This window comes from Salarias fasciatus, chromosome 12 (genome assembly GCF_902148845.1).
Source record: "Salarias fasciatus chromosome 12, fSalaFa1.1, whole genome shotgun sequence".
NCBI lineage: Eukaryota > Metazoa > Chordata > Actinopteri > Blenniiformes > Blenniidae > Salarias > Salarias fasciatus.
The window spans coordinates 7,613,764-7,638,053 of record NC_043756.1 but is presented as its reverse complement, the minus strand read 5'-3'; the positions used below and the strand labels follow the sequence as shown (position 1 = coordinate 7,638,053).

Sequence of the window (24,290 nt, the reverse complement as noted above, 5' to 3'; positions counted from 1 at the left end):
CAGGATTGTTACTGTTGCTGTCTTTCTCTGCACTCAAAAAAAATGATTCATTGGATGAACACAATTAAAATGTGTCCAGGATTTCCATCCAAAAAATATAAGTAGCCCCAACTCAAATCAAATACATCTACACAGGACGATATATTTGAGATTGTCCAACTTGTTTTGTTCCTTTAGATGCAACCAAAACTGACTTATTCTGTGTAAACCAATATAATTGAGTTCATTCAACTCATTTTTTGTCAGATATGTCAAATACAATGGCTGCCCGCTACTTCGATTAGTTTTATTTAACTTCTTATGATTATTTTGAAATCCAGTGCTGGCATCACTCATGTGGGCTGGTGCTACACAGGATGCCTCAGACCTTTTCTACTCCCAGAGGCAATTGGGAACTTTATTATAAATACATAAAACAAGAGCAGTAGCAGTACCTGATTAAATGCACAACACTTATCATTTCAGGGTTGACTTGAAAAGTAACTCAACTATTTAGTTTAACTGAAGAACAAAAACACAACAAAACACAACTACCAATAACAGTATTAACATCAGAACATCGAAATAAACCACAAAAACAATGTTTAAATCTTGAATATTTTATCCCAAACTCCCATGATGCATTGCAGCACCACCACCACTACAAAACCACTGTTCAAACACATTTATTTTGAGTTGAAGAGTGGTACAGCGGGCCCAATGAATTACAATTAGGTCACATTTATGAAACATATTTAGGTTTTGTTGGACATAATATGCTTTAATTAGGAAAACGAAATTTTAATGTGTCAACTCTAAGAGGGGCTTGAGTCAGTTTGTGTTTTCTCTTACCATTCACCAAGAAGTTTTCATTCGACAAAACCTTGTGTTCATTGGAGAATGAGTTCCTCTTCGATACTGAATTAACTCAGTGCGCCTGGCAGCGACATGAAAGATGTTCATCTGTTAGTTACAAAGAGGGTAAACAGAGGATCTGAACCAGATCAGGTTCAAACTAAAGAAAACAATCCGCATTCGTTCCAGACTGTCCAGAAAAATCCCAATAGAAACAAAACCAAAGGCCAAACTAAACACAGCCAAATCCAAACAGATGGTGCAGCAGGGGATGGGAACAGGGACTGTGATGCTACACTGAGACTGGACGACTGATCAGAGACAGAGACCTGGACATTAACCTGATAGAGCCACAAAAATTGATAGACAGACTGACATTTGCACGCACACAAAGGAGGGGAGAGGGATTGACAATATACAGGCGGAAAGCCTTGACGGGCAAAGCAACAAGGCAATCACACATTAACATCCACATAGAAATTAATCACACAACAACCATGAAACCTAAATCCACAAGATGATTGTGACATTCATGAGTAGCAGACCAAACACATGATTGTCAGTATTCAAATGACGTAACAAAAAATTCAGCCTTCAGCTTAGCCACTCATTTGACTGATCCACTGTTATTGAGACAGGAAATTAAAAGAATGTGAGAGTTGCTTTGAAAATATCCACTTATTTTTGTTTTCAGTATAACAGCACAACTTTTCAAAGAGGCAACGAGTAACAGTAATTAAGAACTTTACTCTCTTGCACCGTGTTGCACATAAAATTCAGGAGACAGCAATGTAAGGCCAGTCCCCCTGGTCTTTAATACACACCATCAGTCTGGACTGATTACACTGTCTGGAAATCAAAAGCTACTTCACTTATAGAAAGGCACTCACATTCCTGAGTCAGGTTTTATGGGATAAACTCTGTAACCTTCAGGTTGTAAGAACTTTTGCCAGCACGGGATCCACTTTAGAGAAATGCAGTTTGCCTCTGGACTGCTGCTCATTAAAATATAATGCTCCTTTTGCCAAATAGGGGGCCATTAGAAACAGGCATATGAAGCACTCTGACTCATGATTCTTTATCTAAAAAAAAAATAAATAAAAAAAATACAAGCAAGAGAGAGAGAGAGAGAGAGAGAGAGAGAAAGGTCCAGATCTTTCCGATGTGGACCTGCAATAGGTCAAATAGTACGAGGCCTGTGTGTTCTCATGTTAAATGACTGAGTTCACCTTGTAGAAGGCCGGTGGGTGTGATGAATGGGTCCAGTCATCTCACCAGAGGGACACGAGGTCTCAGGTTAAGGCGACTTCAGTCTTTCTTTGGGATTTATGAACCTGTTAATTTTCTCTGAGCTCATTCGCATTTAATAATCAGATGGCCTCCTGATCTCCTGACAGGTCTGCCTCACTGCGATCATACGAACTGTGGACCCTGTGTGTGTCTGTGTGTGTGTGCGTGTGTGTGTTAGAAATGCAGAGCCCACTGAAGCAATATTAATTCTAGATAACTCAGACTTCTCTTGGATGAAGTAAGCAAGGTTCCCAAAACATGTGAGCAACTTAACAAAACATGTTATTAGCAGATGGTGGCGTGCCATTTGACGATCAGCCAAACTTCCTGGAACAGAGCGTGATTCAAACTCACTGACGGAGAGGCAGAATGCAGAAGATGGAGTTCGGCTGTCTGCATGTTGGTTTGTGATGTTTGACAAGTTTTAACGATGGAAAAACTGTTTCCTGTTTAACCTCATATAGGGTCATATATCTTAGGCTACTTACCAAAAAATATATAGAAAATTATTGATGCAATGATGCAGCTTGTATTCAATTTTTTTTTTATTGTGAAAACAACCACAATACAAGCACAAGCTGCACACTGCCGTGCATGTGCTGTAATTTGAAATTGCAATTTTGGCTTTTCCCTTCAAAGTGTGCTTTTTGTATGTTGAAGATAATCTACCAATTTTTCACACTGAATGGTTTTGTTTGACTTTTATTCTGATCTCACCTTGTTAAATCGTCACACATATTAAAGATGTAGCATTATGCTAATTGAAATTGTGTGTGAAAGAGTCATTATTCTTTCTATTTACAGTATTAGTTCACAGATTATGCAGCATACTTCTCTGGAATGGCCCTTCTGTTTCTGTATATCAGCTTTACTCGTTCTGAGATTGTTGAAACCAAGCAGAAAATCTCATTCAAAAGCAGTTTTCATGTTACTAAAGTGTATTGAAAAATGTTTCTTGAGCTCTCTGAGAGTTCGGTTCCATCAGATCTCAAAGCAGAACAGTAGGTTAATGACTTGTTTCTACTTCGATTAAATGCTACAAGAAATGTGTTGAACTAATTCTGAGAAAGAAATCAGAAATGGGAACAAACAGGCCAAAGTCGATGGAAAATTGTTGCCGTTAAAATCTCATCGTGGAGTGGATGAGTCACTCAGGGTCTCTCCCATTGACCTGGAGAGAGACTGCTTCTCCCCATGATGCTCACTGGTATGGGAATGTTTGTTTGTGTGTGTGTGTGTGTGTGTGTGTGTGTGTGTGTGTGTGTGTGTGCTCCTCAGCGCTGGACGTTATCTTCCACAGTGTTTGTGAGTCATGCTGAAACATGCTCATCATGTCCGCCAGGCGACCTTGGCGACATGGCCATTGGAAGAGTGAGGTGATGTGTGTGTTTATCTGTGCGATGATAGCACAGTGGCCTTGTGGGAAGTGCTCTTATATATACGGACGGCGCTGAACGTCTGCAGAATAATCTCCGCAGCTCTCTCACTCGGCCACTTCTTCGCTCTCCAGAATATCTGCACCACAAGCAGAATCTCAATCTCCGAGACTGAGTTGAACTTTACCGTTAAGCTCCTTAAACTTCTAGAAGATAAAAAAAATGCTGCCTGCAACTTTTAAATTGTGTGCTGGCATCTCCTATCGGCATATGAGGAACATGACAGGTGAGTGAGGAAGACCCCAGTTTTCAGCAGTATTTCATTATTAACCTATGTTTTTGTCTCAGATATACTTTCGTTTAAAATGCTCTATTTTCATTTCCAGGTCTGCAAATGTCCAGGATCAGAGCATCTAAATGACATAAAATAGAAGAATTTGTTTTGTTTTGTTGTGTTTCTTCAGTGTTCTCCTATTGTTCCAAATGCTGCGTGAGAAACGTGATGAATGAGTCCCGTCTGTCCGTGTTTTGCAGGTTTGAGGAGGAATGCCATGGTTGCCATTCATCACGAGCTGAGCAGACTATCTGGTCCGGGGCCCAGCAACTGGATCAGCCAAGTCCGCCGACGCAGCTCCCTTCTCAGTGAGTTGTTGTCATTACTGAATCGGTTTAATTCCACACAGATGCTCAGGATGTAAGCGACGGACGTAATAAACCGCGTGATGAAATGCAGCAACAACGACTGTGGGATGTTCACACGATCTGGTTACTTGCTCTTCTCTTTTCAGGCTCTCGGATCGAAGAGGAGGTGCACAGCGAGGAGGAGATGTCCTATGTGAAGCAGGGCGAGAGCGCGCTGCAGAAAGCCATCGGCATCCTCAGCGAGCAGGAAGGCTGGACCCTCGAAACTGTAGCTGTGAGTACAGACCGGAAGACGGAGCAGAGTGATTGTTCTCAGAGGTATTGAGTCATGAGTGCAGGTGCTGGAGCAGGGATGATTGCAGAAGGGCGTCTCATGATTCAAGGCTCCTGCGGGAGTGCTGGATAGCTGTTTGTAGCCTCAGATGTTGTCCTTTTTGATTAGTTCCTGTTCCAACCAATTTGCAGCCCAATGGAGACAAAGTCCTGAGTAAGGTGCTGCCGGATGTTGGGAAAGTCTTCAAGCTGGAAGTGGTGTTGGAGCAGCCGCCTGACAATCTGTATCAAGAGCTCGTGGGAAATATGGAGCAAATGGGGGAGTGGAATCCAAATGTGAAAGAAGTTAAAGTAAATCTTCCAAAATATTCCTTAAAATCCCTAATCTGCACAGACAAATTAAAAGATTTCTTCATCATTAAAGATGTTTCTCTATGATGCACCAGATTCTTCAAAAGATAGGCAAAGACACGATGGTCACCCACGAAGTATCTGCGGAAACGCCAGGGAATCTGGTGGGACCGAGGGACTTTGTCAGCGTCCGCTGTGCCAAACGCCGAGGCTCCACCTGCTTCCTGGCTGGGATGTCGACTCAGCACCCGAAAATGCCCGAGCAGAAGGGCGTTGTCAGGTAAATCAGTCTGTGACATGTGCAAGCATGTGTTTATGGAGACATTTAGAGCTGCACATGTTCGAAACTGTTCCAAAGCAAATTACCAGGTCCTCAATAGTTTCTTTGTTCATACACCAAAAGTAAACTCATGAAACTTTTGTGATGAAACTTTTGTCTTTTGCTATTTCAAATATCACTATTAGGCAAACCATTTGTGTGCAGTGCATAAATGGCTATTTGTAGTCTCATGATGTTTAATTCTCTCTTTTTTCAGAGCGGAGAATGGGCCCACCTGTATAGTAATGAAGCATTGTGCTGATGATCCAAATAAGACCAAATTTACCTGGTTACTAAGTATAGATCTAAAGGTAAATTTGTGTATATAATTTATATCTATAAGTGATATTTAACTGTCGTGACTGTATTGATTGTAAAACTATTTCAAATTGATGTTTTTGTGAAATGTATTTGAGAACTACACCTAAAAATGGAATTAAGAAAACTGTGTTTGTTGTCTCATCAGGGCTGGATCCCCAAGACGATCATAAACAAAGTGCTCTCTCAGACGCAGGTGGACTTTGCCAACCACCTCAGGCAGAGGATGTCTGATAATGTTTCTATGGGGATGCCTCATGCCTGCTGACACAAGATGTCTCCTGAGCCTTGGCCCAGTGCACTCAAGAGCGGCAGAAGAACAACGGCTGCTCATTAAACAAATCAAGTAAATCTGCTTCCAACTGCTAAAAAACATACTGTTATTCTGAGTGTATTCAGAAATTCAGATCAGGTTTCAGGTCTCAGTCGTAGCTCCCAAAAATAGAAATTCTACCATGAGGTGTAACATCTCTGCAAAAGTCTTGTAAATTATATTTTTTTCCAAACGTGGCCAGAATTAGATATTTTGTGCGCTCATTAGGTTCTGAGACCTACATTATTGGACAATAAATAAACTTTTCTCATCAAGTTTTGAAATGACTTGTCCAGAATTTTCCTGATTTTGTAAAATCTCTTATCAGTGTTTGAGTCTAACTCTTCATGGACTTGTTATTCAGGCAAAGTTGAATTCATTTTTTTTCTGTCCTTGCTGCCTTCAGCAGTCAGTTTGTGCATTTTTCTCCTCCACTTTCTTCATACTGAGTTCAACAACATTATGATAAAGATGAAGGTAGTCTTGCTGAATTGTGATGGATAGACACAGTTGAAAGCTGTAATTCTTAAACGGTCCCATCAGAATTGTACAATTTAACAAAAGCAAACCTTTTCAAATGCTGTATATATTGAAGTTCTTGCCTCCCTGATGCCTCCTGCTGGTGCAATTGAAGACTGCAGTTCATGTAGTTGACCAACGCATTGTTGAACCCTGTGCTCAACCTGGTCAGAAAACAAAATGCATTTACTCATAATGTTCTGTTGTAAATGCTTTTGTGTCGTCGTCGTCGTCGTCCCCCGCTGTGAAATTGCACTTTTATTTCAATGTATTATTTATTGATATCACATAAATGCATGACATTACAGCCACTGTGCCTCGATTCATGTTGATTATCAGTTGGGAGATTTCTTGTTTTGCTTTTTTGCTGATGCCCAAGAAATAAAATAAAATCACATTTTTGTCATATTCATTTCACTGGTTGTTACCATGATTACAAAAACAACACATTTGCGAATCCATCACACTTGCTTTGTTTCAAAAATGAGATTTATTCACTTGTGCCGAAGAAATGATCCACAAGCGAAAGACAAATTGAAGATGTTTGTTCCTAAATATAAACTGACATCAGAATTTTATGGTCCTCTAAAATTAAATAAAAAGAAGACAATTGTGGTTGACAGAAAGTATTTTCTCGATCTGATGGGTGATGGGTTTTTTCACACTGACATTTTGCCAGAGTGAGCAGGTGTTTGGCCGTTGAGATGTGTGAGAAGTTCAGCAGCTATAGTAGCTCGGCGTGAGCCAGCAGCACATTCCCTAAGATCAAGTAACAGTGGATTTCATCCCAAACAGGAAATCTGTCCTCTATTATTGCCAGTTGTGTAACATTTCTCCCATTTCGTGTAGTTTTGCCGGATCCAAAAATGTTTTGTAACAGCTCATTTCCGTGGAATCAATGCAGACTGCAGGGCCTGTGCAGGATTAATTAAGTCGATGAATAAAGGTGTCACTGGCTGTCTTACATAATCAAGACAGAGACAAGATATTCACTGGCACTGCTTCAATAATATGCAACAATGTCTGATTAGGAAGACCTGAAGTGGGGAAGTCAATTTTAAAGTGAGCTGACCACTGAGGTAGGAATCATCCCTGATACAAAATGCACAGTTCTGATGATCCTGACTCCTTTGTGCTTCAAAAGACATTCACGTTCAAGTAGATTAGCTTGAAGTCGTGCTTGCGTAATGCAAAGCAAGCGCTTTTTTATCCCCGCAAGAATATATCAGGAAGTAATAACTGACATCTGCTCAATAACCCGAAAAATCTGAACATAAGCAGATGTGACTTAGTCTGTCTGCATTCGGAGATCTTATTCCACTATTCATGTAATGAGAGGAGAGGAGAAATCCATGGGGCAGGAAAGAGAAAATCACATTAAGTTGTGTAATAAGACTGGGAAGACAAAACAAGCAACGTGGCAATGAATCCTTGGCAATGATGAGAGCCTTGATTAATTTGCTTTCTTGTACGTATTTGTTTTCATTCACTCAATATCCATCTCTGCATCCTTGACTAGAGTTCAGTTGCAAACAAAAAGCTTTTTTTTTTTATCAGACAAGAAATGTAGACACATCCACATTCTTGAAATTAAAAGACAACACCAAACACCCTCAAGAGGTGAGGACAAATCTCTAAAAGGGCTGGAAAAAAGTCAGGACTGAAGGCCCAGGCTTTAGCTCTGCTTATGAATGTAATAGAAAGGGCTGGTGGTGTAGTGGTTAGCGTGCATGCTGCACAACAAGACAATCTCTAACTGAACCAGGTTTAGGGGCCTGGTTTGGGGTGAGTGTGAATGAGAGCATCAGTGATTGACTTGTGAATTTTTATCCTGCCTTCACTCATAGTCGGGAAACCCTGTGACCCTGTGAAGGTGTTTGGAGTGATGCAAAAGAGATGTAAATTTGAGATTTAAAACAGCCAAAGAAGCCAACTTGCAGCAAAGCAATGCAAAGGGAAACACAAATATGACTGAAAAGTCATGACAAAATTCAAAATAACCACAGAGAAAGACAGGGTGAGAACATGTAGATCTGAAACCATCACAAGAGTGACAAAGTGACACACAGGGACAGCAGTGGACATCAGTTGCATTCAAAAGGACAAGAAATAAACAAAATTGAATCAAACAAACATGTAAACTGCAAAGTGAAAACGTTGCAACATTGGGATGGAAAAAAAGGGAAACTTTAGCAAAAGAAGATAAGGATGATGATCAAAAGGCATATAGAATTGCTTTAAAAAAAAGTAAAAAACAACCAAAAAGAATTGTAAATTGACAGGAATGTGACAAAAGTGTCAGTGATAACATTCAAACTGGCCACAAACGCAATTTGCCCCAGACAGACATGAACAAACTGATTTGTGAAAAATCACTGAAAAAACAAAAATCCATTTATTTAAAATTGAGCTACGAAAGAAAAAAGCGATACACAAAGCAACCATATTTTGACCACACAGAGGTGACCAAGGTGAGACACAAAATGACAAAAAATAAATTAAAATGACACAAAATGACCCCAGTTTGTTGCAAAATGATGTAAAACATTTGCAATGTAGACACTGAGAGACACAAAACAGCTAATTATAATTTCTCTCTGAGCCTTGATGAGATGAATATTAAACATGAAATATGTCTATATCCATCGCTGCTGTGTTCATAATCCTGGGATATGTCACTGTCTTTGGAAAATATTATAGTACCAAAACAAGGTATGGATTCAGTAAGGAGGTTGCAGTCCCCATGCTATCGTTTGATTTTGAGGAAAGAAAACTAATTTCTTTAAGCAGTAACATGTTTACCTTGAGGCCCGAGGTCATTTGATCTTTCTCTGCCACACAAAGAAAAAAATAACACACAGAGATAACCAACGTCAGACACAAACTAATAAAATTGGACTAAATAAATAAACACAAAACCATAAATCGCACCAAAGTGATGCAAAACATCTGCATGAATGGGGATGAATATGGATCATGTGTGTTATCAGGGCCCCATGCTTCATAATTGGCACGTGTCCTGAAGAGGTTAGATCAAAAGATGCTATTATTATCTGTCACATTATCACTCATAATGCAATTCAGGTAAAAGCAGGAGAACAGCGGCTCTATTTGGAGCATGGAGTGTCGATGGGAAAAAAAGGAGGTCGCAGTAAGGCTCCATAACCTGAGCGAGAGAAAGCAATGACGTAATGAAGCTGATGTCGGACGGGAAACTACATTTCCCATGATGCACTCGGAATTTACCGTGGCCACTGGACGGGGGAAGGGAAGCTGAGATTGGAGGGAGAAACAATCAGAAACTGAGGTACTTTTAAAACCCTTTATTTCACGTTAAAACTGCGCGACAGGCCACAGTGCGCAATGTTTCCAGCGTGTTTAACAGGCGGCAGAGTGAAAAGCTGCTTTATTGCCGCGTTGCCGTCGGATTTGAGGAGAGACTCCATCCCCGTTACAGTCCAATAGAGCTACAGCTAGCCCCGTTAGTTAGCCTGGCAGCTGGCTTTTCTTCTGTCAGCGAGCGTCTGCCGGGTCGCCGCTACTTTTAATCACGGTCGGATTTCGTGACATAACTAGTTTGGGGGTTTGTCGCAGATTTGGCTTGAGCGGCGTTGAATGCGTGCAGCGGTTGCGTGTTTTCCGTTGTAGCTGGAGCTGCGTCTTTGTGCCTGCGGGGTTGCTAGCTGACATATTTGCTAACCCGTCGCCCGTTACAGATAATGGTAGCTGCTGCTGGAGCTGTCAACGCGACGATGTGTTACTGTCGACGGCTGTCATCTGAGAAAAAGAGGGTTTTTGTGTAGTTTTATCAACATTTCGCAGGACTCAGCGGCCGCGGTCTGCAGTGCTCGGCTGCAGGTTTAACTTTGCGCGATTTAAAGAGTGTCAGGAGTGTGCAGAGCATTCTGCTCGAGTGCAAACTGCAACATTTCATACTGAAAATACTCTGAAAGTGTGGTAAGTACATGATGCATGTCTGAATATGGGTTGCTCTTTCCAGTAGGCATCCCCATGCAGGCTTTTAATCCTTTAACAGAAAAGATTAAACATTTGTTTTCCAATAATCATTTATAACTAGTTTTAATTTGCCATAATGGCTTCAAGATGTTTTGCATGTTAAAAACGGAAAGAAGATGATTGAAATGAAAGAAATGTTCATATATGCAAAGTGTCAGTCATGCATAGTGATGCAATCTATATGTACCATAGTTTTAAGCTATTTTTTAGTTTTCACTCTGGAAGAAAACACATTATTGTTGCTGCAGTTTTCTTAAGTGTTTCAGTATAATATCCGGCAATTCACCAGACCAGAAAAATTCTGCAATAAATGCAGCACAAGGAATATATTTGAAAATTATACCTATATCAAAACATTATGAAAGAAACCACACAGGAAAAATGCATATCAAACATCTGCTCTAGTGATCTTTAAGATTAACATACAAACTACAAAGTCTATCTCTTATTTTTAAACTGCTGTTGATTGGGATAAAAGTTTCCTTTAAATTCAGTTTTTAGATGGTGAAACATCAGTTTTGCTTGACCTTTTTTCTTTTTTAGCATCACTGTGTATACAGTAGGTAATGATTGATTTGTGTGTTGATTTCATGCGGCATTTATTAACTTTGTTTTGTTGAATCATTCTTTTTGGTCTGCCTTTCAGGGCCTGTGTGCTTGTGACCATCCCTCCTGAGGACTTTGGCTATATGACAGCTCTCTCCCTGACCCATGTCCCTATAAACTCCTGCAGTTTTTACTTTTTCTACCTGAGCATCTGTTTTTTGGAAGGTGGAGGATTCAACACAGCTTTGGTGCAAGTACAATAAAAGGAAACTGTACCCATAGATGCACAATAGACTATTCCTGAGTGCCAAAGTAATGAAGTTTCTTGGACAAGGAGAACCCAGCCCCGAAGAGCAATGTCATTGTCCAGCTTCTGTGTACCTGTGGTGGGGTTGAGGAGTGGGGCAGATCTTTGGAGGAGAGGAAGGAGGCAGGTTTCCAGGAAATGTGTATATTGATGGATAACCCTTTACTCCAGTCAGCACTTTTGGACTGATACCTGCACGTTACCCCACGATAAAACCAGACTGCCATTGAAATAAACCACACTATCATCCTTGGCTGGTAACCAGTACCATGTGCTCTGCAGCGGTTTTTTCCAGCGGCTGGTAACTGTGGACGTCAAGATATCGGCATACAAGGAGAAAATGAGTCAACTATAGATACTTTCAGTCACTACAGAAACCATGGCGGTCCTTGCATCAGCTCTTCGGCCCATCCCTGCTCCTCACTTCAGAAGCCTTTAGAGGCCGGCATCAGGATCGCGCTCATTAACCGACACGCTCACATGCAATGGAGGAAGACATTGATGTCACAACCCGCATTGAGGTAACATTGATACAGCCTTCGTTTCATTTCATGCCAGAGTTTTAGATTCACCGTTTCCCCACTTTGAAACCGCAACACTTCATTAGTCGGTAATAGTCAAGCGTGCCACTTGACCGTCGTTATCATCTCGGTCTCGTCACGTTCACCGGGCTAATGTAAACATTCCTTGTCCACACTATGTTTTGCTGAGCAATTAAGAGCTCATTTGTTTAAGCAGTTTGGTCACACGTGTTTACCTTCAGGTCTAAGGTCGGCGGTTCCTTCTCGTCTTTAGCTCTAATCTCTGATTTGGCTTGCTCTGGCATGATGCTGTGGTGGCAGCTGACAGGGTGATTCCCTTATCCTCGGCTTGATTTTCTAGCCATAACATTAACTCTTGCTCCCTGGCGTTTATCCTTGTTTAGTGCTCCATTTGTAAACAGCAAGCATGTTCCCCTCTACTCAGAGAACAACCAGACAAGGACATTTTTCCTCAAAGGAAGTGCATTTTTAATTTTTTTTTTTTTTCATATTTTCATTTTGCGTGTCTGCCAACACAAAAAATATCTTAACATACAAAGAAGTGTTTAGAACTATCCAACTTCTAAGATAGCTCTGAGATTTAATGGAGCTTTTTTAGACATACAACTATATTAGAGTAGAAAAGACTGATAGCTGCATGTTTTCTACATTGTATAGATGTCTTAAGCATCTGTCATGTGTCGCCTCCCTCTTGTTAGGGTCTGAATGGTTTGTCCTGTGAATGTAAACCGTTTGAGGAGATCACCAATGGACACTCCAACCATAAACCTGTGAGTGCAGCCTCAAATCAATTTGCACAGATTAATTCTACGGACAATTTGTTATTCACAAATTGCTTGTTTGTTTATTTTTTCTGTGCAGGTCATGAATGGAGTAGTTATAGGTCATAGTGTCAAAGACCACACCAATGGAAGTGCACCTCTCAGATCATTGCCGGTAATTGAATAATTTTCTTAATATCTCTCTTGGAACATTGAGAACTCTCCTTGATGGTGTTGTGATTTATTGTTTGTTTCTGGTCCAGATTTCAGCGCTGAAGCAGAACGGTCTCCTACAGACACTGGCAGCTGAGGACCAGCCAAAACCTGCAGGTAACGCACACGGCTTCTCATTTTCAGCTTCACATCCTCTTACCACAGGAGTTTGGGTGTGTATCCTGGATACAAAGCAGCAGTTGCAGGTAAAAGCTCACTCAGGAGTAAAGGTTGCCTCCTTGGAGGAGGCTCGGGCTCTTAGAGGCACTCTGGAGGATCAATCAGACAGGAGGGATTTATGACTGAGAATGAATGAGATGGATGTCACAATTTCAACATAGCTCATTGGCGGAGTATGCGCTCATCCCGTTTGAGTGCTACATTAAAGTTTGCGTGTGAACATTTTAGTGAATTACTTTCCTTATCTCGTGTCTGTCATTCTCTTCGCAGAGGAGACTGAAAATGCTGAGTTGGAAAGGGCCAGGCAGGAGTGGGACGCTTTGGAGAACATTCAACCAGGTCAGATTCAGCTTTATATTCTACCTGTCTGTGTCTTCACGATTCAGCTGTGACTTTGTCTACAAGATGATGCCATGTCTTCGCAGTTCTGACTGAAGACTCAAACCCCACCCCTCTCATCCCCTTCAATGAGGCCCTGCAGTACTTTCAGACCACAGACCTCGGGGACTTGCTGGTACACACTGCAACATAGAGAAACCACAAATTAAAGCATCAAACATTTTAAAACAATGGACTTTTAAAATGAGGAAGATCTCATTGAAACCAGAAGCTCAAGAGTGAAAAAGAGGAAAAAGTCATTGTGCAGTGATGTCCAGTAGCTGGGAAGCTGCACATACACCTCAATAATGAACTGAAATCACACATTTACCTTTTTATTGTGCCATAAAAACAAACCGAGTCCTATGACAGAGAAGCAGAAGTTAAACTGCAATCAGAATAACGGCAAGCAAGTGAGTTATTGATAAATACTGAGGTAGACAACAAAAATAGAGCAGAAAACTGAAAAAAGAACACTTTAGATAATGAATGTTACTGTGGATAAGATATTAAAAACACAGACTGTAATGGCAGTTTAGCTGTAAATGTAAAGTTTTATTTATTTATTTTTTTTGTAGAAGAACATCCAGCCAACCATCCGCAGGACTGGACTGGCTGCGATCACACACTTTCTCTTTGGCCCTCCGCGGCTGCACAGGGAGCTCCTGGAGGAGAGGGATCTGGTGTTCGCCATCGCACAGTGTGAGTGTGCGGCTCGTCGGCCGGTTTGTGTGTCCGTCCTGCCGGGTGTAAAACTCATGACTGCTTGTAAGATGCCACAGTGTTTTTTTCCCCTTTAGCATATTTCCATCTGTATGTGTTTCTTATAGGCCATGTGGACAACAGCCAACCCGTCCACATGCGTGTCCTCCAGACCATTTATAAGAGGCTGATCGGCAGCAGACTGGACTGCCCCCGCTACGGTTCACACTGGGAAAACATTGGCTTTCAGGGTGAGACGCCGACCCAATGAAGTCCTGCTCTTTAAATGATGCCAGTACATCTCTTTAAAAAGAGAGCCGTTCTGTTAATCTTTCTCCGTGTTGGTTTTCTGCCCTGCAGGCACAGATCCAGCCACTGACCTACGCGGGACAGGTTTCCTGGGACTGATGCATACTCTGTACTTTGTGATGGACCCAGAAACTCTACCGCTGGCTAGAGACATTTACAAGCTATCACAACACCCTACGCAGGTATCACCTTTATAAAAAAAAAAAAAAAAAAAAAACTGATTGCACATTGTATAACTCTATGTTTCTATTAGTTTAATGGCCGTTCGGTTCAGGATATATATACAACATGGCAGAATCTTCACAATGATGCTGTGTATCCCCGCAAATGCACTTATGGTGTTATTACCAGCTGAGAGCTCATGGCGGCTTATAAAATGTTTGTTATTGTTAACGTAGCCGGAATTGTCTTTTTGCACACACCAGGAATGATTGCCTGCAAGGAGGAGGCGATTCTGGTTTCGGTCGCATCTATTGTTTGATCCATTAAAATGTTCAGTGCTGCATTAATAATGCATTTTAAAAGGACCGGAGTTCATTTCAAGGACTTAGAAGTGGAATGAGAGTTTCTGCCCCCAAGTGGTGCACATGACATTTTTACAAATGATTTATATTTATGGTGGGATTAATTCATGGTTGCTTGGTTAAAAAAAAAAACAAAAAACAAAAAACATTATGAACAAACACACGTGAAGGTATGTCTGCCAAAGTGGTGTGTTGAGGCTTGTTTCTGAAAACTGGAAAAGTAACACACTATATTGATTTAGTACATTAAATTTTTGAATATTTACTGTAATTTATACAAGAGCGTTCAAAATACTGGGAAATGCTAAAGCCAGTAAATTAATTTATCATGCACAAGGTGATTTAAAGCATGGGTTTTTATTTTTATGCAGACCTGCTGTTGATGCGTTGCACGACATTTCCTCAGCTGCACTTATTAAAACTTCTTTTTGTGCTTGGAGGCACTCGGTTTTCCAGGAAAGCGTTCTTCGCGGCTGCAAGTAGTCATAAGCAAATCCCTCATTCAGATATGCCTCGTGCACGTGTCGTCAGTCATGCCAACACGTTTAGTTCACCTCTGGAATACACACAAGCCCGATGCGCTGTTGTTTCCGTGAGCTCAGAATTTAAGGCTTTGTTTGCTCGAGTCTTGTTTTATTTGCATCGCAGCTGCTTAATATGGGTCAGTGTGTGAAGCTCATCACCAACATGTGTGGCTTTGAAGTGGAGTCGCACCTCTCTCAATGTCGACTGTGTGTTGACCAGTTTTGATCTTACTGCAGACCTTTTCTGGCTTCTTTTTTTTTTCCCCCAGAACTTTCCATTCAGTGTGATGTCAATCAACATGACCCGCATCGCTCTCCAAGTACTCAGAGAGGAGGCCTTGTCCAAGTGAGCCCCTCTTCCTCAGTTTACACTTCACCGCATCGTCCGGAGAGTGCGTGCAGATTGCGTCTCTCTGTCATGACAGTCTCTCCTCATAACGCAGCCCTCTCTGCCTTTGTCTGTGCCAGGGAGTGCAATCGTCGTCAGCAAGTGGTCGGTGTGCTTAATGAGTTCTACGTTGCCACTTACCTGCACCTGTACCAACTGTGGAAGACCCAGCAGAAGACCATCGCTGACTCTGGTTTTGTACTAAAAGGTGGAGAAATCTCGCCGTTATTAAAGCCTCTTAAGTCCTGTTTCACTTTAAGCTTATAATAAGTAGAAATACCGTTTTGTAGTGTTTTCCCTAATAGCACAAAAAAAAAATTGCCTAGAATCACCCGTCACTTCTGCATGAAACAAATGAGATGTAAGCGAGTCCGTTTTTTTTCCAGTGTAAAACTGAACATTCACAGTGCAGAAGCACGGTTTGATTCCAGATTGTCGTCCCGGTGTGAGCCCCACGCTTTTTGTGTTTTCCGCCCCTCAGAAGTGGAGCTGTTTGCCAAAAAGAACCCCAAGCAGATGCTGCGCCGACTAGAGGTCTTCCTGAAAGAGAGGCGGGCAGGTGGAATCCCCCGTGGGACGTCGCCAGACCCCCAGGGCCAGCAGCCCTCTCCCAGCCTGGGGGAGCGAGCGGCCCGAGCCGGGACGGGGCAGGGAAGCAAGGGAAAGGAGATGCACTTCACAGGAGTGTGTGATCTACCGCCAGACATGGAGGGAGAGGCCAGACTCATCTAAGCTAGACTCTGTGTGAGTGTGTGTGTGTATGTGTGTGTGTGTGTGTGTGTGTGCGCGCGCGTGCGAGAGCAATCCTGTCTGTGAGTGTATCTTATTACTCTGTGTGTGTATGTTTGTGTGTGTGTGTGTGTGTGTGTGTGTGCGCGCGAGCGGCTTACTCAGAGCTAGAAGAAGAGCCCCACCAGATTTAGGACCTGCTATCTGAACCTATTCAAACACTTCCACTCCTTCCGCTGAGGCTGGGGTGCTGCACTTTGATCAAATTTAGCATGTCGATCTTTCAGAGTTAGATTTGATTTTCTTTCTTTCTTTCTTTCTTTCTTTTTATTATTTATTTTTTAACCGGTGAATTGTGTAAAGTCAGTAACACAAGATGTCACAATAACAAAAAGGAAATGGATACTTGCACTTTTCTGTGGATTTAGCAGCTGAATCAATAGCTGCTAGATTCGACCTGTCCGGGAGCGAAGGCGCGTCTCTGGCAGTGTGTGTGTGTGTGTTTGTGAGTGTGTGTCTGTGTGTGTGTTAGCATTGCAGAGGGCGGAGAGTGGCTTTTCAAAAGGTTTTGCATCTTCAGAGATACAGCTTTATCACATGCAATGCAGCCGAGGGCAGCCTTTGGTGCCTCTGCATACTGTTAAAACGCCCCGTTAATTTTATGGTGAGGAGAAGAAAAGCGAATCACACTGAAGCCCTGCTGGAGAGCAAATAGAAGCAGGTTTCCAATCAGCAGAGGGGGGGAGGAGGATATCCAGGCAGTTCTGAGCAGGAAGCAGAAATTTGCTAATCGGCATTGTTCTTCTAAAAAGCCACACATTGGGCTTCAAATGCAGCTTCATTTGAAGGTCTGATCTCTCTGCCTTCTGAGCTCATGTGATTGAACTATGTTAACAAAATTCAGAATGGACCCTCAGAGGTGCGGCGGTTTGTTCCATCGGTCTGATAGACTAGCTCCAGAGCTCCCCAAGTAAAGTGGGAATATATTTTAAATAACTAGAAGAAGAAAAATACTATTTAGTCCTTTCTGAGGTGGGCAGCTGTCCCTTTAAGCATAACCTCTGATATGAGTAAAGTCAAAGCACTTCGGAGGTTTGTTCTCGATCTTCAGGCTGTCCGTGAGAAAAGTTCTGACATTGTTTCATCTAAAACAGTCTGACTTCTCGTCTTTTCACGATTAAAGCGACGGAAATGCTTCGCAGCAGAGCGTGTGTGCTCAGCTGAAGCCGAAATTCTGGAATGAGCTTTCTCTACATTCCGTTAAAAGCATGTGATTGTAAATTTTTTTGTTTTTGTTCTGTTTGTTTTTGAACCGGTTTAAAAAAAAAAAAAAAAAAAAAAAATTCCTGTACGTGTGAGCAAGGGTTTGTGGGTGCGTGCTTGCGTTTGTGTGTGTGCGTGTGTGTGTGTTTTAAAATAAATGAGCTGATTTTGATGAAGGGTGCCTCTCCTCTGGGATGTGGGAGATGTATGGTACAGTATGCAATCCCAGCTCTTTACTCTATGATAATCAAAGCGCTAGTGCTGTGTGATGATAGAAATCGTTCCTAACTTCAGGGTTTGTGCACTTGTGCAAGCGAATGTGTGTGTGTGTGTGCGCGTGCGTGCGTGCGTGTGCGTGTATGTTTCTCATATGACAGGAACTGACTACAGATGGGGTGCTTTCCTCTGCACACAATAAGCCAGCTTTACTAAGTACTTGATCCATCAAGCTGCAAAGACGGTACTTTTTGTCTTTTTAAGAAAAAAATAAATAAATGGTACATAGCAGTTGCGAGGATGATGTTTATCCCAAAACGACACGTCATTGGTTGCTTTAAACAAAAGAAAAATAAAACCACGTGGATCCAGTGGTTCTGTGGCCTGGGATGGGTAGAGCTCCTCAGCAAAGCTGGTTCCTGCTCTGTGCTCGCGTGAAACCGTCCCCCATCGCTGTAGTCTCAATCTGTAGCATGTTCAGGTAGCACTAGTACTGTAGCATCCTATAGTCTCCTCCTCCTCCTCCTCCTCCTCTTCTTCGTAAAGCTTGTTGATGTCACGTCTCAGTTACAGTCTGTAGTGTCAATGAGTGCGCAAACTGTTACTACTATAGCACATACATTTCATGTTTTTACCGAGCCTCCTCCGGTAGACACACATTTAGGTGCCACAGCGTATGATTTCCGAAGAGATACGGGATTGGCTTGACGTGGTATTGAGCTCAAACTTGTCTTCTAAGAAGGTGATAGTACATTTGGTGCCTACGTCCGGTGGAGCCACGTGGGGTAGAGTGCTGGTTTGTCTTCCTTTTTTTTTTTTTTTTTTTTTTCTTTCTCTATTTTTCATTTGAGCCATCGTGCCACAGTAGACTTCCTCCATTAATATAACGCAGTCGACGTTACTCCCAAAACATGCCGGCCTGGTGACTGAATCATCGAAAACACGGGCATGTGAAAAAAAAAAAAAAATTCCGATGTCAACTCAACGCAGTTTCTGACTGTACCCAACATGTAAAACTTCAAAGATGAGCTGGTGTAGTTTTTGCCAATTGTTTGCAAGTGTTTTGATCGGTCAGGAAAATTTGCACTGTTGTAGATATTTGATAGTATGTGTGACGTATGCAAGAGGAAACAGGCCATCTTCAATAGCCATATTGTAATGTTCACGATCGTCCGCCTCATTCAGAAGTCAGATTCCCCCTTCCTCGTTCGAAAAAGAAGTTGCACCGCTGATGTGATCTCATTTCTTAGTTTTATTAAATTTTAAACTGAGGAGCAGTACAGTGTATGTAAATCAGGAAGTTTGTATATAGAGAATTAATGATTGTAACTGTATGATTGTCTGTAGGGCATTATACTGAAACACATTGCTTACCTCAAAACCTGAGACAAATCTCTTCTTTCTCTCTCCTGACGCTTGTTTGGCCTCTCAGTCCGACTCTTCTCTTTGTGTTCTCTTCTACTTAGGCCTTCTCTCATTCCAATTGGACATGTATAATGTATATTCACCCCCCCCCTGAAGCACTACGTTATAGCAAACTAACACAAAGGCTGGTCAATGTTACGTGTATTCTATTTAAAGACACATTTATAGACACTATATCGGCCCACAGTCGCTCTGATGCACACCTGCAGATGAAAAAAAAAAACAAAAAAAAACACCTCCTTTTCAAACCGGTCTACAATTGGCTGATGTTTACCATGTTGAAATAAGCTGGGTTTTCTTGTGGCTTCAGTGGTAGTACAGTATACTTTTGCAGTGATTAAGTGTTTGATGTCAGGAAAACACTCAAACGACCCTGTCTTTACGGCGCCTGTCACAAGCGACCTGTTTAATATATGATTGTAAAGATATAGGCTTGACTAGCAGTCATAATACTGTGTATGCTTTAACCTTGGTATATATTCAGTATCCAAACAAGGCCTGATTTATCCTCTCATATTACCAAATTTTATATTTTCAGCAGATGTAATAGATCATATTCTTATGCGTTGTTCATCGTTTGGAGTCTTCTAAGTTGAGAAACCAGAACCAAGAGAAAAATTAAATTAAAAAATAAAAATAAAAAAAGAAACGGGTTCTTGCAGGATGTCGGATGCTCTGAGAGGTGTGGTCTGAAGTTCTGCTTCCCACAGCAGCAGATCGGCAAATACAATCACTTCTCTCAATATCCTGCGCTTTATATGAAGGTGTTTTACTGTTGCCGTCGTCGTCATGTCCCTCAGAGCATTTTATGACTGTACCTTGATTGTAGAAGCCCTATTTTATACTGAGAGTTATTTCAGAATACAGTATGTGCTGTTGTACATTAAATGTATTGTATGGAGAAAGCTAAATAAATGCTGTTTAAAAACTAAATCGCTGCGTCTGCCTTTGTCGTCATATTTTTCTCATTGAATACATGGCAGCCCTTACCCCCCTTTAAACCGTGGACCTGCACACTGCTGCTCACCTAATTCATGAAATTTCATTAATATAACCTAAGATACAGTTTTTGTACGAGTAGCAAGACGAAGATATAGAAAACTTTGAAATCTGCTTTTTTTTAATGTGTTGTGGCTCCAGTTTAGTGGGAAAAAATAAAATATTTGCAGAATCCTGGACAGATTGATCCCCCAAATGTCAGGCTGCACATTCTTCCTCAGGCTCGGTAGTATTATTTTAATGAATGCTGGACTCCCTAATAATTTTCCCATCTGACAGTGTGCTTATTCTTATGTTACTGAAGATTCATGAACATTCGTTTTCACATGTGTCACAAACATGTCAAAATGAAACATTTACTCCAAATATTCCAAAATGTTTCTGGATCTAGATGCTCTCTAAAACAAGCCCTTCACTTGTAGTTTGATTTATCTGATTGTTTACACCTTTGGACAGCTCTCTCTCTCTCTTTAATGTGCATATTAACATTTTTTTAGTGCTCTGTCTGGAATTGGGGCACAGCTGTACATAGTTTAACTTTTTCGTAATCCAACCACTAGAGTGCACACTTTAATTGTTTCAATTGGTACTTCATATTTTCCACAGTGAGACTGCAAAATAAACTTCCTAAACACTAGAGAGAGAGAAAAAAAATAGCGTGTCAAGATAATGTTTTTATTGTAAGTTTGATTCTTTCAATAAAATTACTACCAGTCATCAATCTTCCTTTTAAATGCCTTCAAATCCCAACCTGATCCGAGTTTCTTGGAGGTTTGGTGTTGAACCTCCTAGGTGATCAATCTTCATGAGGAGAGCGCATATATATTTAAGACTTTGATTTACAAAATTCAAAGCTCAAGTGATAAAAATAATTACCCCAGGCAGTACTTCAGGCTTATTTTTACTTCTTGTTGCTGTAATTTTACTCCTTTAACATTCTGGGTTGACATATTCTTGTTGGTGGGTCAATAAGGCCGGTTTGCCTCCAAACGGCTCTCGGTGCTTCGTGTTTCCACATCTGTGCTTCATCAGACTCGTGGCTCCAGTCCCACCGTGCCAGATGACTGGATCTGTGGTGACCTGCTGAATCACAGCACACGCTGCACGGAAAAATTAGTTCAGCCATTTTTTTTTTTTTTCTAATCACTGAACTGGATCAAAATTACAGTTCCATGATCATACTTCTCAAACTTTCTAATCGTCTGCCAAGCAGGGAGTCTTATTTCAGTTCAAGAGTGCTTTCAGGAAGTTGTCCTTTGTTTGGTTTGTGTCTCTCAGGGAGCCCTTCAAAGGGTTAAAAATGTAAAAGACAGTAATCAGCAGCACATCAGACGTGCTGCCGCAGTGTGAAAACGTGTGTGTGTCCTGTGAGAGAACGAGAAACGGAGCTGGATTAAGTTTTATAAACGCTGCTTCCATTTGTACCTAGTGAGCCTGCTGGATTACAGCACTTTCCTCTCACTTTGACGCTCTCTTTCCCTCCCCCAGCTCCGTTCCTCCCTCCCTCCCGCTCTCCCGTTCTGATGTCATTGTTTCCTGCCCTGTAGATCCTGATGCTCTACTCAGTGTGTGTGTGTGTGCACACAGACGACTCAAAAAATGCACGCTCCTCTGCTGACGTGTGGGAATTCAAAGGCACTGCTACCTGCAACCTGTGGGCCGTCCGCATGACTGAAGTGTTTCCAGGGTTCTTCGGGTTGTGTGTTGTGGGGCAGTGGTTTGCACTCTCACCTCACAATGAGAAGTTTCCAGTTTGAGTCCAGTTGGGGGGGGTGTCTCCTCCATGAATACATAAAAACAAGCTGCCCTTTTTATAAAACACTTTTTTCCTCCGTAAACTCCAGTATCTGCTGCTTCCTGCAGTTTAGTTTATTTTTATATATATTTGTCAACTTGACCACAATATTACTACAGCCAGTGGTTCAACTGAATAAGTCACAATATCAAAATGATATTATTAACATAATCTGTGATATCAAAGTGATTTCAAATTTGTTTCTCCTACTTCAAAAGAGTTTTTTTTGCTACAAAATATTTTTTAGTATTTATTCCTATTTATACATTTTTCCCACAGTGCAGCGTAAATTAGAGGCTAATCTTGAGAGTTGTCATGAAGATTAAGAGGCAGACAGTTGTTGATAGTGTGTTGCAGTGCATGAACCTTGGTACACTAAACACTTACAACAGCAGCTGTCAAATACAGAGAGAAAATATTATCCACAGATGCGAAATAGCAGTAGAGAGGTGAGCGCTTAATCAGACACAATGACGATAAAGAAGCTTGATGTTTGGTCTTTGAGATCATTTACTTCCGCCATTGCCTGAAATCCCCCAGTTCAAGAGCGTCCTGGCTCCATCGGAAGGCAGCAGACGTTACTCATCAGAAATCGGTCATTTGTCTCAGGTCCACTCATCAGGAGCAGATCATTGACGTGATTCACATTTTATTTTCCAGTGCTGTTACTGTTGTCGGGCCGCCTTGGTGTTTTCCGTGTACGTAGCTCCCCTGTGTCTGGCCTGGACCTTCCGCCAGCTGGAAAAGCCTCTGCCTGACCTTACTGTAGTTGAAATGATGTGCTGCGCTCTTCCCAGTGGTCATCATATCCTCCATAGACGCAGTCCTCTACGGTCTGTTTTACCGCAGCGGGCAATAGCGTGGAGGGAATTGTTTTAGCAGCTTTTCAAGCGCGATGTAGTGTTTGTGCCTGCGTGAGTGTGTCTGGACGGTCTCAGCTTGAAACTCATTCAGAGGAAATTATTTTTATGGCTGGGGCTGAGGGGAGTTAACAGGACGTCGGTGGGCTGTGCAGCATTTTGATTAGACTGCTTCATTTCAACATCAGACGTTTCCAGATAGTAAACCTCCTCCTATGAAAACTGGAACAAAAATTTATGAAATGAGCTCATTTCTTTGTATATTTTTCTGCGTGAGCAAGCTGACCTCTGTCTTGGTCAGCTTTTGCTTTTTTCTTCTTCCATTTGTCTTCATTTACATGGAGTATTTAAATAAAAAAAACAGCTATTTAACTTGAATATCTCACAAAAAACTCAAATATCCATCTCAAGTTAACATTTTCAAGTCAAAATAAATCCGCCACATGACCTTCTCTCCATGTTGGATCAGACTGGATGTTAACCTTGACCAGTCTGGAGGTAAACTATCCAGAACATTCAGCCCCTCAGGACCCTGACAGGTTCTCCAAACAGCCCGCCAGAGGGGAGAAGGACAGGGGGATGGCAAAGAAAACACCAGATCTGAAAAGGTAATAATTCTCTCATCTGCTCAAACAATTCACTCATCCAGTGCGTGTGTGTGTGTGTGTGTGTGTGTGTGTGTGTGTGCGTCCGTGCATGTGTGTGTTCCCCCGTGGCCCCCTCTGCCTGCCTCGCTTTCTTTCCAGAATGAAGAAAATGAACTTTACGTAACACATTGAAGAAAGAGAGAATGACCGAGGGCCACAGCAAGGAGAGATGAAGAGCAAAGATCCAACCACAACAAGCCCTGGAGTGTAAATGAATTTCTGTTTTACTCCTGCCTGTTTTCATTTTCTTTGAATTCCTCCCTCTGACTATTAGTCCTGTTTGGTTTGGTTAAGACACACAAACTCCAGCCTCCCCCTTTTGGCCCTTTTCCTCCTCCTCCTCCTCCTCCTCCTCCTCCTCCTCCTCTTGTGGAATTTGACGTCCGAGGAGTCACTCCTCTCTCCTGCTGTTCCTGCTCTGTGTTGAGCCAGCAGCACAAACTCGTAGCGGATTGATCAGGAGATGCACTCGTATTGGGGTTAGCTCTACAATCCGCCCCCCTTCAGCCCCCTGCTCCCTCTTATCTCCAGTCTGAGCGCTGCACCTGCTCTGGCTCGTCGCTCAGGTGAGGGGGGATCCTCTGGCCTCACCCTGTTTTTTCAGCCGTGGGGCGTTTGGGAAGTCTGTCTATTCATTTGACCAGACTTCTTTCTCCTTGCTTGCCTTGGTGAACCCACCTCCCTTCTCCTCCCAGCCTCTCCCCACCCCCCTCCCACTCCAGCTCCGTCT

The 24,290-nt window shown here is 42.0% G+C and overlaps 2 protein-coding genes across 2 annotated transcripts; both read left to right on the top strand.

Moving 5' to 3' along the window:
- The first annotated feature begins 3,671 nt into the window (after nucleotides 1–3,671).
- star (steroidogenic acute regulatory protein) lies at nucleotides 3,672–5,688 on the top strand. Its single transcript, XM_030105687.1, has 7 exons — nucleotides 3,672–3,786; nucleotides 4,035–4,142; nucleotides 4,289–4,416; nucleotides 4,608–4,766; nucleotides 4,862–5,046; nucleotides 5,303–5,396; nucleotides 5,552–5,688. Exons 1-7 carry the CDS (start codon nucleotides 3,723–3,725, stop codon nucleotides 5,669–5,671), a joined length of 858 nt encoding a protein of 285 aa, XP_029961547.1. The 5' UTR covers nucleotides 3,672–3,722; the 3' UTR covers nucleotides 5,672–5,688.
- A 3,758-nt stretch (nucleotides 5,689–9,446) lies between these two features.
- elmod3 (ELMO/CED-12 domain containing 3) lies at nucleotides 9,447–19,627 on the top strand. The gene is made up of 14 exons (XM_030105685.1): nucleotides 9,447–9,542; nucleotides 10,899–11,626; nucleotides 12,346–12,417; nucleotides 12,509–12,583; nucleotides 12,672–12,738; nucleotides 13,072–13,140; nucleotides 13,227–13,315; nucleotides 13,758–13,881; nucleotides 14,010–14,132; nucleotides 14,242–14,372; nucleotides 15,508–15,584; nucleotides 15,707–15,834; nucleotides 16,108–16,408; nucleotides 16,512–19,627. Exons 2-13 carry the CDS (start codon nucleotides 11,591–11,593, stop codon nucleotides 16,356–16,358), a joined length of 1,242 nt encoding a protein of 413 aa, XP_029961545.1. The 5' UTR covers nucleotides 9,447–9,542; nucleotides 10,899–11,590; the 3' UTR covers nucleotides 16,359–16,408; nucleotides 16,512–19,627.
- Nucleotides 19,628–24,290: the final 4,663 nt, after the last annotated feature.